At 42.4% G+C, this 14,046-nt stretch overlaps 1 protein-coding gene across 3 annotated transcripts in view; it reads right to left on the bottom strand.

The window, feature by feature from the left end:
- LOC139568683 (peroxisomal acyl-coenzyme A oxidase 1-like) overlaps nucleotides 1–13,973 on the bottom strand; it is a 28,379-nt gene extending 14,406 nt beyond the window's left edge. Inside the window, exons 1-3 of one of the 3 annotated variants that reach the window (XM_071390685.1) lie at nucleotides 13,836–13,967; nucleotides 12,052–12,211; nucleotides 1,821–1,981 (exon numbers count right to left, since the gene is read on the bottom strand). In XM_071390685.1, the coding sequence (XP_071246786.1) occupies nucleotides 1,821–1,981; nucleotides 12,052–12,211; nucleotides 13,836–13,944 (430 nt within the window). In that variant the 5' untranslated portion in view covers nucleotides 13,945–13,967. Of the gene's footprint in view, nucleotides 1–1,820; nucleotides 1,982–5,722; nucleotides 5,884–12,051; nucleotides 12,212–13,835 lie in introns of all 3 variants that reach the window. The other 2 variants (XM_071390686.1, XM_071390687.1) reach the window with 2 other exon arrangements.
- Between the last annotated feature and the right edge of the window lie 73 nt (nucleotides 13,974–14,046).

The following is a 14,046-nucleotide window of genomic DNA, read 5'->3' on the forward strand; positions in this document are numbered from 1 at the left end:
TATGCAGTGCAAACCTGACACAAGACTAGCCATCAATCTCAACTAATAATGCAACTTCAAACTTAGCTTTATCTTACAGCAGTAAATATATTATTTGTTGTGTCTAGTGGGTATACTTTGTCGATAATTATTTTTTGTTAACCAGTTCCCTCACACGAAAAAAAGTTATTCTATTCTATAGTTGGAAAACCTTTGTAGGTGTTTGACAGATCAAAACCAAAGAAAATCCAATCTATTTCTTACAATTTGTATAACTAATTTGTGTACGGTTTAGGGCTGTCAAAGTTAACCCCTGACATGTTTTATGCTGTTAATTTTGCTACTGTTTTCTCTCTCAGGTCAAACGATTTAAAACAATGATCCCAGTTCTAGTAGCAGCAGCAGTTTGTGACTAGTTCATGGAGAACATGGATCAGCAGCCTAGGCTAGATCTAATAGCTGTATTATATTCTACATTAACTCAGACCTGGCTGAGCTGTTGTTAGTCTTCTGTGGAACTCATAACATTGTTGGACAGATTTAAATGCTCTTTGTATCCATAGAGCCAGTTCTTTCCCCCCCCTATAGTCAACCCTCCAATTAGAAATTGGAACGAATGAAGCGTTAACAGTACTTGAGTGTGTATGTGGACAACTGTTAAACTTCAAGAACATTGATAAGAGGGAGTAGGCCTTCTTAAACATTAAGACTTAAATTGCCAGCTGTATGTTTCAGTGACTTTTGTGTTATGGTGAAACATTTTGATACAGATAATTTTGTGTTTCTTTCCTTTACAATCAAAACATAGTATGCCTATAACTAACACCACTAACTCAATTCATGATTTGAATCGTTTGACAGCCCTATTATGTTTATACAGTGAAGATACATGTGACGAAGGACGTAGGTTGTCTGTCTTTAAAATCAATATACTTCCAAACACTGTAAGGGGGACAAAAGGGACAGAGGCGGTGGAGGGTAACTGGTTTTGGAAAGGATGTCACTGAGGGTGCTTTACAAGTGGGTGCTTTACAAGTGGGTGCTTTACAAGTGGGCATGCACGTTCACCGCGGCTGGCAACAAGACTGTGTGAGAACCAGGGGCAGAGCACATTCCAAAGGAAAGCCAATGCAAAGCTGTTCGGCCACAACACGCACTCTCCAAGCCAGCCAGTATTAGTGGTTTTAGTCAGCGTAAAGGCCAGAGTGAAATGTCCTTCTTTTTTTTTTTTTTAAGGCCCAGTGCAGTCAAAAATATGATTCCTGTGTTTTATATATAATTCCACACTATGAGGTTGGAATAATACTGTGAAATTGTGAAAATGATAATGCCCTTTTAGTGCAAGAGATGTTTGAAAAGACAGCCTAAAATGTCATCCTGCTTTGGTGGGATGGAGTTTTGGAATGCCTGGTGACATCAGGCGGTAAACTAGTACCAAACCTCTGTCAATAACAGCTAGTTTTTTGAGTATCCCCTCCATACTCAGACCACTCCCAGACAGTGCTAGCTAAATTCTTGTTTGATAAATTGCTCTTTGCTAAGAAGCCATTTTTGTTTATTTTTGACCATTTTAAATGAAAACAATCACACTAAGGTAGTTAATTGTTACCCAGAAACAATTTGATATTGAGATAAAAAAAACGGCAGCATGGGACCTTTAACAACACAAACGTTCTGTCTGGGGAGACGTTTTTACGCAAAATTCCCTAACGAGTATGGGAGAGTTCTCTGGTGGCTCGACTCAAATGTTGAAGAGGTTGGGCATGCATCTCTTGTCCACTCCACAGAGCATGTGGGTGACCGGAGGTCGGTGATCAGGTACGGTTTGTTTGGCATTTTACCGTGGCCCATCTCTGTCTGTGCGTAGGTGCCGATGATCTCCAGGTTCCAGGCGGGTATGAAGAATGTCTCCATCTGCTCAGGACTGGCCTGGTTCAGCAGGGTGGGCAGGAACATTCCCAGGTGGAGGTCCAGCGGCTCTGACCGCCCACGGTGCACACAGCTGGGGCAGCGCCAAGAGGAGGGGGTACGGGATAGGAGGGTAGTTTGAAGGGAGAAGAGGGTAAAGGAAGGATAGGACATTGGGGGGCATGCAAAATAAGGTATAGCCAAGGGATAATAATAGACCGTATAATGGGAAATGACAATGAAGAGATGGTTGGAAAAGATGGGAGATTAGAAGTGTTGGTAAATAACATTTTGGGGGCAGAAAGGATGGATGATGGAGGGATGGGTGAAGGGATAGGGGGGGGGGGGGGGGGGAGTGCAAGAATTCATATAAAAAAATTAACTGAGCTAGCCATGCAAATTGTTGACTGCGGAGAACTGATTATATTCAGAAGTTCATTCATTCAAAATAACCTTCTCATGCATGATTGTTGCAACACGTCAATTACTTGCCTGAAATGTTAATTTCCAAAAGCAGTGTAACCTGTACTCTCATTTCACTGAAAAAACATTTTCAATTTCAAATGAATTGTGAGGCAAACTCTGGGATGTGTTCATTAGGCACCCAACGGAAGAAAACTGACACAAGGGACAAACTGGACTTGCTCCATTAAGAAATGGCCAATTTAGTTTTCCATTGTAAAAGTTGTCATTGCATGGCCTCATGAACACAACCCTGAGGCAGTAAAATGTCAAATGTGTGACAACCAATACATCTTTCTACGCTACCAACTAGTGCAGTGCAACTAGCAGTTTTAAAGCAGACTCTTTAGTCCAGGGGTAGGCAACCCTGTTCCTGGAGGGCCACAGGGACCGCAGGATTTTGTTCCAAGTATGCACCACACCTGACCAATTGACCTAATTCAGTGATTGCCTAAATTCAACACACCTGGTCTTCCAGGTTGGTTAAATCAAAAACACGAAGTGCCTGTAAAACTCCAGAATCACGTTTGCCTACCCCTGCTTTAGTTTATAAAGGAAGGGTGAAGCAGTTGTAAGGGCATTTAAGGTTAAGACAATAGGCAGTTTTCCATTGACCCAGGATTATTCGACAAAAGCAAAGTCGCAAAAGAAATCTGTGCGATACGTGTTACGGAGACAGCAGGTAGCCTAGCGGTTAAGACTGTTGGGTCAAAAACCGAAAGGTCACTGGCTCGAATACCCGAGCCGACTAGGTGAAACATATCTGCCAATGTGCCCTTGAGCAAGGCACTTTTGCTCCAGGGTCACTGTCAATAATGGCTGATCCCTGGCCGGGACCTCACTCTCTTAGGGTGTCGGAGGGAGTGTGAAATAAAAAGAAACAAACTAATTTCCAATTCACACATACGTACACACTTTTACATGTACGAAATAGGACAAACGTAAGCACCTACCTAATTATTATTAATAGATATAGGAGACATTTTCTAAAGATAGGCAACATTTTTATAAGTTCGACGGGTGGATATTTATTTTGTCTAACCTTCTTCATTGCGACAAATGACGGAACCAGTGTTTTTCGAATAAATGCCGATTGTCACAAATTTGAAAGCACACGGGCATGTGACGTCGTCACGTAACTATACAAATAATGTTTATTTGCAGGAAAAGGATTATCCTGACTTTCAAGTGGGTCTGAATTACTTACACCTTGCTTTTCTGGTTGGCTGGCAAGTTTCACCATCCAATTATTTCCGATCTACAGGAGTGCAAGTTTCACCATGGCACGGACAGTGGGGATACATTGGCACATGCAAATTATTAGAATATAGTAAATATTTGTAAATTATTGCATTCTATTGATGCTGGCTTTCGCGGGCTACCTGAGACATGAAACAGATAGGTGGGAGGGCATACAGGGTGTTGCCAATGTGCAATTTGCCTAAATTGGGTAATGGAGACACTGACCATGACATTTTTATTCAACACTTTAGGGTTTTGCAGATTTTCTTGTTGTTGAGGTGTGAGGTCATTAAATCCAGCTGTTTTTATTGACACAAGATAATTAAAATGGAAACGCAAGACAGCAGGCAAATGTATCTATTTTCTATGCAAACTGTTTTTAAATTGACACAAAAATAATGTGAAAAGTTAATGGAAACCTAGCTTGTCTCCCGGGTGGCGCAGTGGTCTAGGGCACTGCATCGCAGTGCTAGCTGCGCCACCAGAGTCTCTGGGTTCGCGCCCAGGCTGGGCTGGGTTCGCGCCCAGGCTCTGTCGCAGCCGGCCGCAACCGGGAGATCCGTGGGGCGACGCACAATTGGCATAGCGTCGTCCGGGTTAGGGAGGGTTTGGCCGGTAGGGAGGGTTTGGCCGGTAGGGATATCCTTGTCTCAGTATGTAAAAAAAAAAATGTAATAAAATGTATGCACTCTACTGTAAGTCGCTCTGGATAAGAGCGTCTGCTAAATGACTAAAATGTAAATGTAAAAATGTAGCTAGTGAGTTGCTGAGAAGAAGTGAACCAGACCAGAACTCTGAAAAAAGAAGGCCTTCAGAAAATTCTGAAAAGCCAGTCCTAGACATTCCCTAGAGTAGTATTGTCATGGAAATGCCATGGTTACGTGATCGTGAATAATGTCCACTTCGCAGCGTCATAGAAATGAAACATTGGCAACAAGAGACATCTGGCATGGCCAAAATTGTCTTACATCGCACAGGTTTCTCTGCTTTCAGATTAACAATGGGATATTTAGGGAGCTGAAACTCAAATCACACTGCATGTTCTTTGGCAGGACACAGTGTGTCTTCTCTATCAGTTGAGACTTCGACAGACAAGAACAATTGTTAGGCCTATATTCATTCATCCAAGCTATAAATTCACAAACAGCATAACAATTAGGCCTACATCCATCTACTCAAATGCACAATTCAGAATGTTAGGTCATTTGCTTAAAAAAGCTACAAATTCTACAGTGTTAGGGTTAATCATTTGTAATGAGTAGACTAGATTCAGAGAAAATGGGGAGTAGGGGAAAATCAAGACTTAATAGCAATCAGAATTAACTGACATAAGCTTGGAAACTATTCATTAGGCTAATAGGCCACTACTAGCAGCAGGAAAGGAAATAAGAGAGGTTTGAGGAATGGAATGAAACTAAAAACTAGACGGGAATGGATTTTTTAATATTGTTTAAGCGCAATGTTAGGATTTATTTTGGTCCTTCAATTGTTTCTTTTGTCCAAGGTATTGGGCAGGTTATGAGGACTCGAAAAACAGACCGGCAATCATGACATTTTGAATCCTGCATATTAGTTTTGGCTATTCAGTTTAGCTATTAACTATTGAGTTATGCCTACAGTCTGGGCACATTTTGTCTACACAAATGTAACAGTTTAACTTTAGTCCGTCCCCTCGCCCCGACCCGGGCACCCTCTGCACACATCAACAACAGTCACCCACGAAGCATCGTTACCCATCGCTCCACAAAGGCCGCGGCCCTTGCAGAGCAAGGGGAACCACTACTTCAAGGTCCCAGAGCAAGTGACGTCACCGATTGAAAGGCTATTAGCGCGCACCACCGCTAACTAGCTAGCCATTTCACATCCGTTACACAAACAACTACAGTGATCTGTCAAACACCTACAAAGAATCACTTTCAATCACAATGTCCACCCCATGATTTGAAAACAATATTAAAAGAAAATCCTACGTCAAGGATCGACAACTGTCCATCCCTAAGCATCCCTGTGATCCTTCATAATTCAAACATATACTTAGCTAGCTAGTTAAAACAATTGCACAAGTACTTTATGTCGTATAAATTGTGCTTTTACGTTATCATTATTATAAATTCTCTGTATGGGGACTGACCGTGCCCCATCTCTGTCTGGGCGTAGGTGCCCAGGGCCTTGAAGGACTCGGCCAGGGGGACCCACTTCTTGAACTGCTCCTTGTTACACTGGGTGTACAGGGTGGGAAGGAACATGACGAAGTGGAGCCCCAGAGCCTCGTGATGGTGGCCCCGAAACACGCTGAGGGGGGGGGACAGACACACAGGTTGACGGATGGACTGACTGGGCAGGACCACTCAGCAGGTTTGTGGTCATTTTACTCGTTAAAAAAAAGGGGAGGTTCTAACTAAACTTGTCCAATAAGAATGTGCATTTTAGTTTTCCATTTCAAAGTGTTTTGTGCCTACTAAAAAAGGACCCAGGTTTAGGATTGACACTAGTGTCAACATGACCTTACTGTAAAAGCAAGGCTTTTTATTTGTTAAAGGGATTCTGCAAGATTCTGGTAATCAATCATGGAAGTATATAGGTACGCAAGCATAAGCTACTGTACCTATAGACTTCCAGTTTTGCACTAACGGTAGTTAGCGTTGGCTCTCAAAACGACCTCTAATGTCCTTCATACTGCACGCAGAGACTTCAAAATAGAACCCACGAGTTTCTGACTCTGGGTAAGTAGAAAACCACTTAATTGACAGATTCTTGCAGTATCCCTTTAAAGACATGCTCTGGATCTTAGAAGACCACTAAGTATGTTTTTTTTTTTTTTTTTTTTAAACCTTCCCTTTTGGGCTAGATGTGTCAATGTGTAGATCATACAGTTGAAGTGGGAAGTTTACATACACCTGAGCCAAATACATTTAAACTCAGTTTCACAATTCCTGACATTTAATCCTTGTAAAGATTCCCTGTTTTAGGTCAGTTAGGATCACCACTTTATTTTAAGAACGTGAAATGTCAGAGTAATAGTAGAGAAAATGATTTATTTCAGCTTTTATTTCTATCATCGCATTCCCAGTGGGTCAGAAGTTTACATACAAATACTAATTGAGTGTAACATTGCCTATAAATTGTTTAAGCTGGGTCAAACGTTTCAGGTAGCCTTCCACAAGCTTCCCACAATAAGTTGGGAGAATTTTGGCTCATTCCTCCTGACAGAGCTGGCGTAACTGAGTCAGGTTTGTAGGCCTCCTTGCTTGCACATGCTTTTTCAGTTCTGCCCACACATTTTCTATAGGATTGAGGTCAAGGCTTTGTGATGGCCACTCCAATACCTTGACTTTGTTGTCCTTAAGCCATTTTGCTACCATTTTCCAACTTTGGAAGTATGCTTGGGGTCATTGTCCATTTGGAAGACTCATTTGCGACCAAGCTTTAACTTCCTGACTGATGTCTTGAGATGTTGCTTCAATTTATCCACATAGTTTTCCTTCCTCATGATGCCATCTATTTTGTGAAGGGCACCAGTCCCTCCTGCAGCAAAGCACCTCCACAACATGAAGCTACCACCGTTCTATTTTTGTTTCATCAAACCAGAGGACATTTCTCCAAAAAGTACAATCTTTGTCTCCATGTGCAGTTGCAAACCGTAGTCTGGTTAATTTATGGCGGTTTTGGAGCAGCGGCTTCTTCCTTGTCGAACGGCCTTTCAGGTTATGTCGATATAGGACTCGTTTTACTGTGGATATAGATACTCTTGTACAGGTTTCCTCCAGCATCTTCACAAGGTCCTTTGCTGTTCTGGGATTGATTTGCACTTTTCACACCAGAGTACGTTCATCTCTAGGAGACAGAACGCGTCTCCTTCCTGAGCAGTATGACGGCTGTGTGGTCCTATGGTGTTTATACTTGCGTACTGTTGTTTGTACAGATGAACGTGGTACCTTCAGGCGTTTGGAAATTTCTCCCAAGGATGAACCAGACTTGTGTAGGTCTACAATTGTTTTTCTGAGGTCTTGGCTGATTTATTTTGATTTTCCCATGATGTCAAGCAAAGAGGTACTGAGTTTGAAGGTAGGTTTTGAAATACATCCACAGGTACAGTGAATTATAAGTTAAATAATCTGTCTGTAAACAATTGTTGGAAAGATTACTTGTGTCATGCACAAAGTAGATGTCCTAACCGACTTGCCAAAACTAAAGTTTGTTAACAAGAAATTTGTGGAGTGGTTGAAAAACGAGTTTTAATGACTCCAACCTAAGTGGATGTAAACTCTACATGCATAATCTATGATCAGAATTACTGTCTTACCTCAATTAGCCACGAAATCCCTAATTTGAAAGCAACTGTCTACATGAAGCTGTGCAGTGCCATTTTACCCCACATGGGCTAGCCCCCTAGCAATTAGAGTTCTAGCCAATGAGCTTCAGCTCCTCACCATTTGAGTGACAGCTAGCAAGACGCGCGCACACACACAGTAGAGTGACAGAGAGCAATAATGTGGTGCACATGTGTGACAGTACACCATTTTTGGGGGTTTCTTTTTGGCTCGTGAGCGCGCTACTTTCAGAAGTACTGGCTAAAAAGTATACAAAAGTACCGGAGAATCTCAAACACTAGAAAAAAATGGACATTGGACAAACCCAATCCCTTTAGTTTCACTACAAAATGTGCTCTGATTTGCCTCATCTCCAATTTGCTCATCATCATCATCATCATTGTCATATGGAGAAATAGATGTTATCAAATGAGACTTACAAAGAGAAAATATAGGCTCCTGGCTGAGGTAACTAACGTCTGACTTTTATACTTGACTTGGACTATTTAAGGCTAAACATATTTGATGAGGCACATTGGCAGTTTTTATAAGTGAAAGGGTAGGACATAGCGTAGCCTGTGACACAGTTTTAATCTTGACGTGACCTTTGCGCTGCCTAGAGAGATGGTGTTGTCCTGTCATCCATTGAGCATATTTGGGATGCTCTGGATCTGTGTACGACCACGTGTTCTAGTTCCTGCCAATATCCAACAACTTCGCACAGCCATTGAGGAGTGGGACAACATTCCACAGGCCACAATCAACTCTATGCAAAGGAGATGTGCCGCGCTGCATGAGGCTAATGGTGGTCACACCAGATACTGACTGGTTTTCTGATCCACGCCCCTACATTTTTTTTTTTTAAGTATATGTGACCAACAGATGCATATCTGTATTCCCAGTGATGTGAAATCCATAGATTAGAGCCTAAAGAGTTGATTTCAATTGACTGATTTCTTTATATGAACTGTAACTCAGTAAAATCGTTGAAATTGTTGCATTTATATTTTTGTTCAGTATAGTTTCAAGTTACAACATTTATTCGCCACGTGCGAATAACAGTATAAAACAGGTGTAATGAACGGGTACAAGGAAATTCTTTGAGAGCTCTTTCCCAACAATGCAATGATAATAGAATAAAAACCACACAACAACTACATCAAGAGTTAAAGACGTTGCTGGATATTGGCGGGAACTGGAATACGCTGTCGTACACGTCTTCCCAGAGCATCCCAAACGTGCTCAATGGGTGACATGTCTGGAGAGTTTGCAGGCCATGGAAGAATTGGGCCATTTTCCACTTCCAGGAATTGTGTAAAGATGCTTGCGACATGGGGCTGTGCAATATCATGCTGAAACGTGATGGCAACGGATGAATAGCACGACAATGGGCCTCAGGATCTCACCACGGTATCCCTGTGCATGTAATTTGCCATCCATAAATGCAATTGTGTTTGTTGTCCGTAGCTTATGCCTGCCCATACCATAATCCCACCGCGGGTCACTCTGTTCACAACGTTGACATCAGCAAACCGCTCTCCCACACGAAGCCATACATGTGGTCTGCGGTTGTGAGGCCAGATAAACTTACTGCCAAATTCTCTAAAACGATATTGGATGCAACTTATGGTAGAGAAAAACATTCAACTCTCTGGCAACAGCTCTGGTGGAAATCTCTGCAGTCAGCATGCCAATTGCATGCTCCCTGCGGCATTGTGTTGTGTGACAAGACAGTACATTGTAGAGTGGTCTTTTATTGTCCCCAGTACAAGGTGCACTTGTGTAATGATCATGCAGTTTAACCAGTTTCTAGATATGCAACACCTGTCAGGTGGATGGATTATCTTGGCAAAGGAGAAATGCTCACTAACAGGGATGCAAACAAATTTGTTCACAAAATTTGAGAGAAATAAGCTTTTTGTGTGTATGAACATTTTCTGGGATCTTTTATTTCACCTCGTGAAACATGGGACCAATACTTTACAGGTTGTGTTTATTTTTGTACTATTACTGCACTGTTGGGTAGAGCTCTCAAGTTAAGCATTTCACTGTACTTGTGCATGTGACAAAACTTGAATCTAAAATATAATTACCCCCCCTCGCTAAAAATGATACTTACAAGTATTCTAATACTAATGTTCAGATATTCGAATAAGCCTGCACATCCCTAACACACACAAACTTTTATAGTCACATGGGACTCATTACCTTTACCCTCAGCTTCTTTAGCAAGGTAGTGGTCGTCTTGGAGGTGTGTTTGGGGTCGTTATCATGTTGGAATACTGCCCTGCGGCCCAGTCTCCGAAGGGAGGGGATCATGCTCTGCTTCAGTATGTCACAGTACATGTTGGCATTCATGGTTCCCTCAATGAACTGTAGCTCCCCAGTGCCGGCAGTACTCATGCAGCCCCGGACCATGACACTCCCACCACCATGCTTGACTGTAGGCAAGACACACTTGTCTTTGTACTCCTCACCTGGTTGCCGCCACACACGCTTGACACCATCTGAACCAAATAAGTTTTTCTTGGTCTCATCAGACCACAGGACATGGTTCCAGTAATCCATGTCCTTAGTCTGCTTGTCTTCAGCAAACTGTTTGCGGGCTTTCTTGTGCATCATCTTTAGAAGAGGCTTCCTTCTGGGACGACAGCCATGCAGACCAATTTGATGCAGTGTACGGCGTATGGTCTGAGCACTGAAAGGCTGACCCCCCACCCCTTCAACCTCTGCAGCAACTGGCAGCACTCATACGTCTATTTCCCAAAGACAACCTCTGGATGACGCTGAGCACGTACACTCAACTTCTTTGGTCGAGCATGGCGAGGCCTGTTCTGAGTGGAACCTGTCCAGTTAAACCGCTGTATGGTCTTGGCCACCGTGCTGCAGCTCAGTTTCAGGGTCTTGGCAATCTTCTTATAGCCCAGGCCATCTTTATGTAGAGCAACAATTCTTTTTTTCAGATCCTCAGAGTTCTTTGCCATGAGGTGCCATGTTGAATTTACAGTGACCAGTCAGTATGAGGGAGTGTGAGAGCGATGCCACCAAAGTTAACACACCTGCTCCCCATTCACACCTGAGACCTTGTAACACTAATGAGTCACATGACACCGGGGAGGGAAAATGGCTAATTGGGCCCAATTTGGACATTTTCACTTAGGGGTGTACTCACTTTTGTTGCCAGCGGTTTAGACATTAATTGCTGTGTGTTGAGTTATTTTGAGGGGACAGCAAATTTACACTGTTATACAAGCTGTACACTCACTACTTTACATTGTAGCAAAGTGTCATTTTGTCATTGTTGTCACATGAAAAGATATACTCAAATATTTACAAAAATGTGAGGGGTGTACTCACTTTTGTGATATACTGTATATATAAATAAATAAAACAGACTTTGATCAGGAAGATACCAATAAACACAATGCAATTACTCATGGGGCTAATAGAAGGCAATACATTAGCATGGGATGTGAAGAAGACTTTAGCATAAAGGTGAAAGGCTTAGAGACTGTTTGTGTAATTTCAGCAAATGCTGGGTTTTGCTTCAGTGTGTCCAAAGCAGCCTCAATACAGCCATCTGCACTTCAAACCTCAAAACAAGCATGAGAAACCTCAGCGATGTTTGTCACGCTGTGTTTACCATTAGAACTTTCTGTGAAATGTTAAGAAAGAAAAGAAAACATGAAATGTGTGATGACTGGAGGATACCGGGAAGTATGATATTTGCTTTGATCATCCCAAACCCTTACAGAATTCATACAGTCCATTAAAACCAAATCCTGCTTGTAAACAACAAAACTAGCCCAAATGATCTTCAATTCCTCACCTTTCATTACTTTCATCGGTCAGTACACCTAACAGGTTAGCTGACAGGAAGACAACTCTATGGACAAAACCCTATATCTATTTTCACATTTCTAGTTGTGATGTGCAGGTCCATAGCATTTACACTGACGTCATTTAACAGACTCTCTTATCCAGAGCGACGTACAGGAGCAATTAGGGTTAAGTGCCTTGCTCAAGGGCATATCGCCATACTTTGGGATTCAAACCAGCAACCTTTCGGTTACTGGCCCAATGCTCTTAACCACGAGGATACCTGCCGCCCATAGCAGGTAGCTGGCCTGGGTCTGTGTCCCAGCCTTACCTCTTGTAGCAGTAGATTTCCTCAGGGTCTGAGATGCCATACTCTCTGAGCTTCAGGATCATCTGGGCACTCTTCTTCACGGCGGCATCGTATCGCTCGCTCCTGGACAGGAAGTTGAGGTCCTCACTTTGGAAGTCTGGGTCACTGATCACCAGTGACTCTGCAGGGGATAGAGAAGATTGGGAGATAAACAGTAAACAGGTAAACAGTGTCGGAAACCCAGGCTTTTGGAAGGGTGGCCATGCGAGACTAGGTCGAACACTATGTGCAAATTGGGTAGTATTACCATTGGATAAATAAATGTATGTAATATCATTAGCTACATTTCTATCTGCAACATAATACACCACTGCTCGACCATAGATCGGCTGTAGTGGAAAAATAAGAAACACTAGCCAGCTTCTCTGCGACTCTTTAGCGTGTAGCAGTGTACAATAACAGCAGGGCTTCTTTTGTGAAATACTTACGGCAGGTAGGTTAGAGCGCTGGGCCAGTAACCGAAAGGTTGTTAGATCGAATCCCCAAGCTGACAAGGTAAAAATCTGTCGTTCTGCCCCTGAACAAGACAGTAACCCACCTTTCCTAGGCGTCATTGAAAATAACAATTTGTTCTTAACGGACTTAACTGACTAGTTAAATAAAAACTTGTGTTCAACAGTACCTGAAGCCTGGCTTTTCTACTGTAAAGATTGGAACCATATATTTCACTATGTAATAGGTCACTGCATCCATTATCTCCTTCCACCTCAAACGTTTCTTGTCATAAGTGATTACGTTTGAAAAGGATGCGGCTATGGTAGTTTGTCTTTTAGCAGACGTTTTGGGAATGACCGACTGGAATCGGCATTGCGTAGTTTCAGTTACAGGTGTTGGAAGGGGTTGGTTGTACTTCTGCTTTTCGTAGGAATTGTCTTTTGACACATTTTGCACAGGACATTCGTTTGCTGAACATCAGACCTCTTGAACCCGAACCACTTCCATATTACTGAAAAAAATATATTGCTGCCATTTTTGGGGATGATTTCATCCTCACGAAAGGCTGAGCTAGCTTCCTCACTTTCCATTTTGGTGGAACTCCTACTGTTACACTTCTCCGGCGTGGTTACAATTTGTGAAAGCTGTCCAGGGTTGTGATTGGTGGATAACCGCTTCGCACGTGTTGTCACGCAATTGGGACATGATTCGACATTGGGCTGACAAAGAGACAGTGAGATGTTGCATTTGGAAAACGTTACAACATTATAACAGAACCTCGATTCTTGCGATACAGGCATTTTCCAAATCGCGCTAAAACATAAACTCGAATATATCGAGAGAAAAAAAACTCTATATATCGCCCAGCCCTAGCAAGTGACCCTAACATGCTATCTAAGCAAGGTTGCTGCAAGCTGGCTATGTTATCTGGCAATGAACAAATCAGAGCCTCGTTTACACAAAACAGCATGCACAAGTTACAATGAATGCAGAAATTGGCCTTAATCTTGTCATTGGCTCACAATTATAAACAACAGCTGACTGGTTATAACTACTGTTACAACAACAGATAGATAACCTAGCCTAGGCAGCAGATAGAGGCCGTGCAGATATAGCGACCACTATCGGTTGCCTAGCCTGTGTATAACCAACCTTCGCCAATGTAGGTCAGCTAGCTAGTTATGAACTTGTTTTGTTAGCTAGCTAGCTGCTAGTTCAATATTTTGTTTACACTTGTTTCATGGTGCTTTACCTCGCGAGCAAAGATAGGCTACACATACGAGACACAATACAAGACATTCCAACCTTACCAATTTCTCTTCTTCTTTTGGTCTTCTCGATGCCTCCGTCCAGAATATGTGTGAGTTTCTCCACGTCAAATGTGGCGTTCTCACGCTCTCTAGTTATGTCAGGATTCATGGCGAAATAGATAATATTTTCCTTTGCAAAAGACGACGTTGCGTGTGGCAATAAAATGTGAGTTGTGTGATCTTAGGACTACATGAGCAAAGTTCAGCACTG

The sequence above is a fragment of the Salvelinus alpinus genome, chromosome 2 (genome assembly GCF_045679555.1).
Source record: "Salvelinus alpinus chromosome 2, SLU_Salpinus.1, whole genome shotgun sequence".
In the NCBI taxonomy this organism is placed as follows: Eukaryota; Metazoa; Chordata; class Actinopteri; order Salmoniformes; family Salmonidae; genus Salvelinus; species Salvelinus alpinus.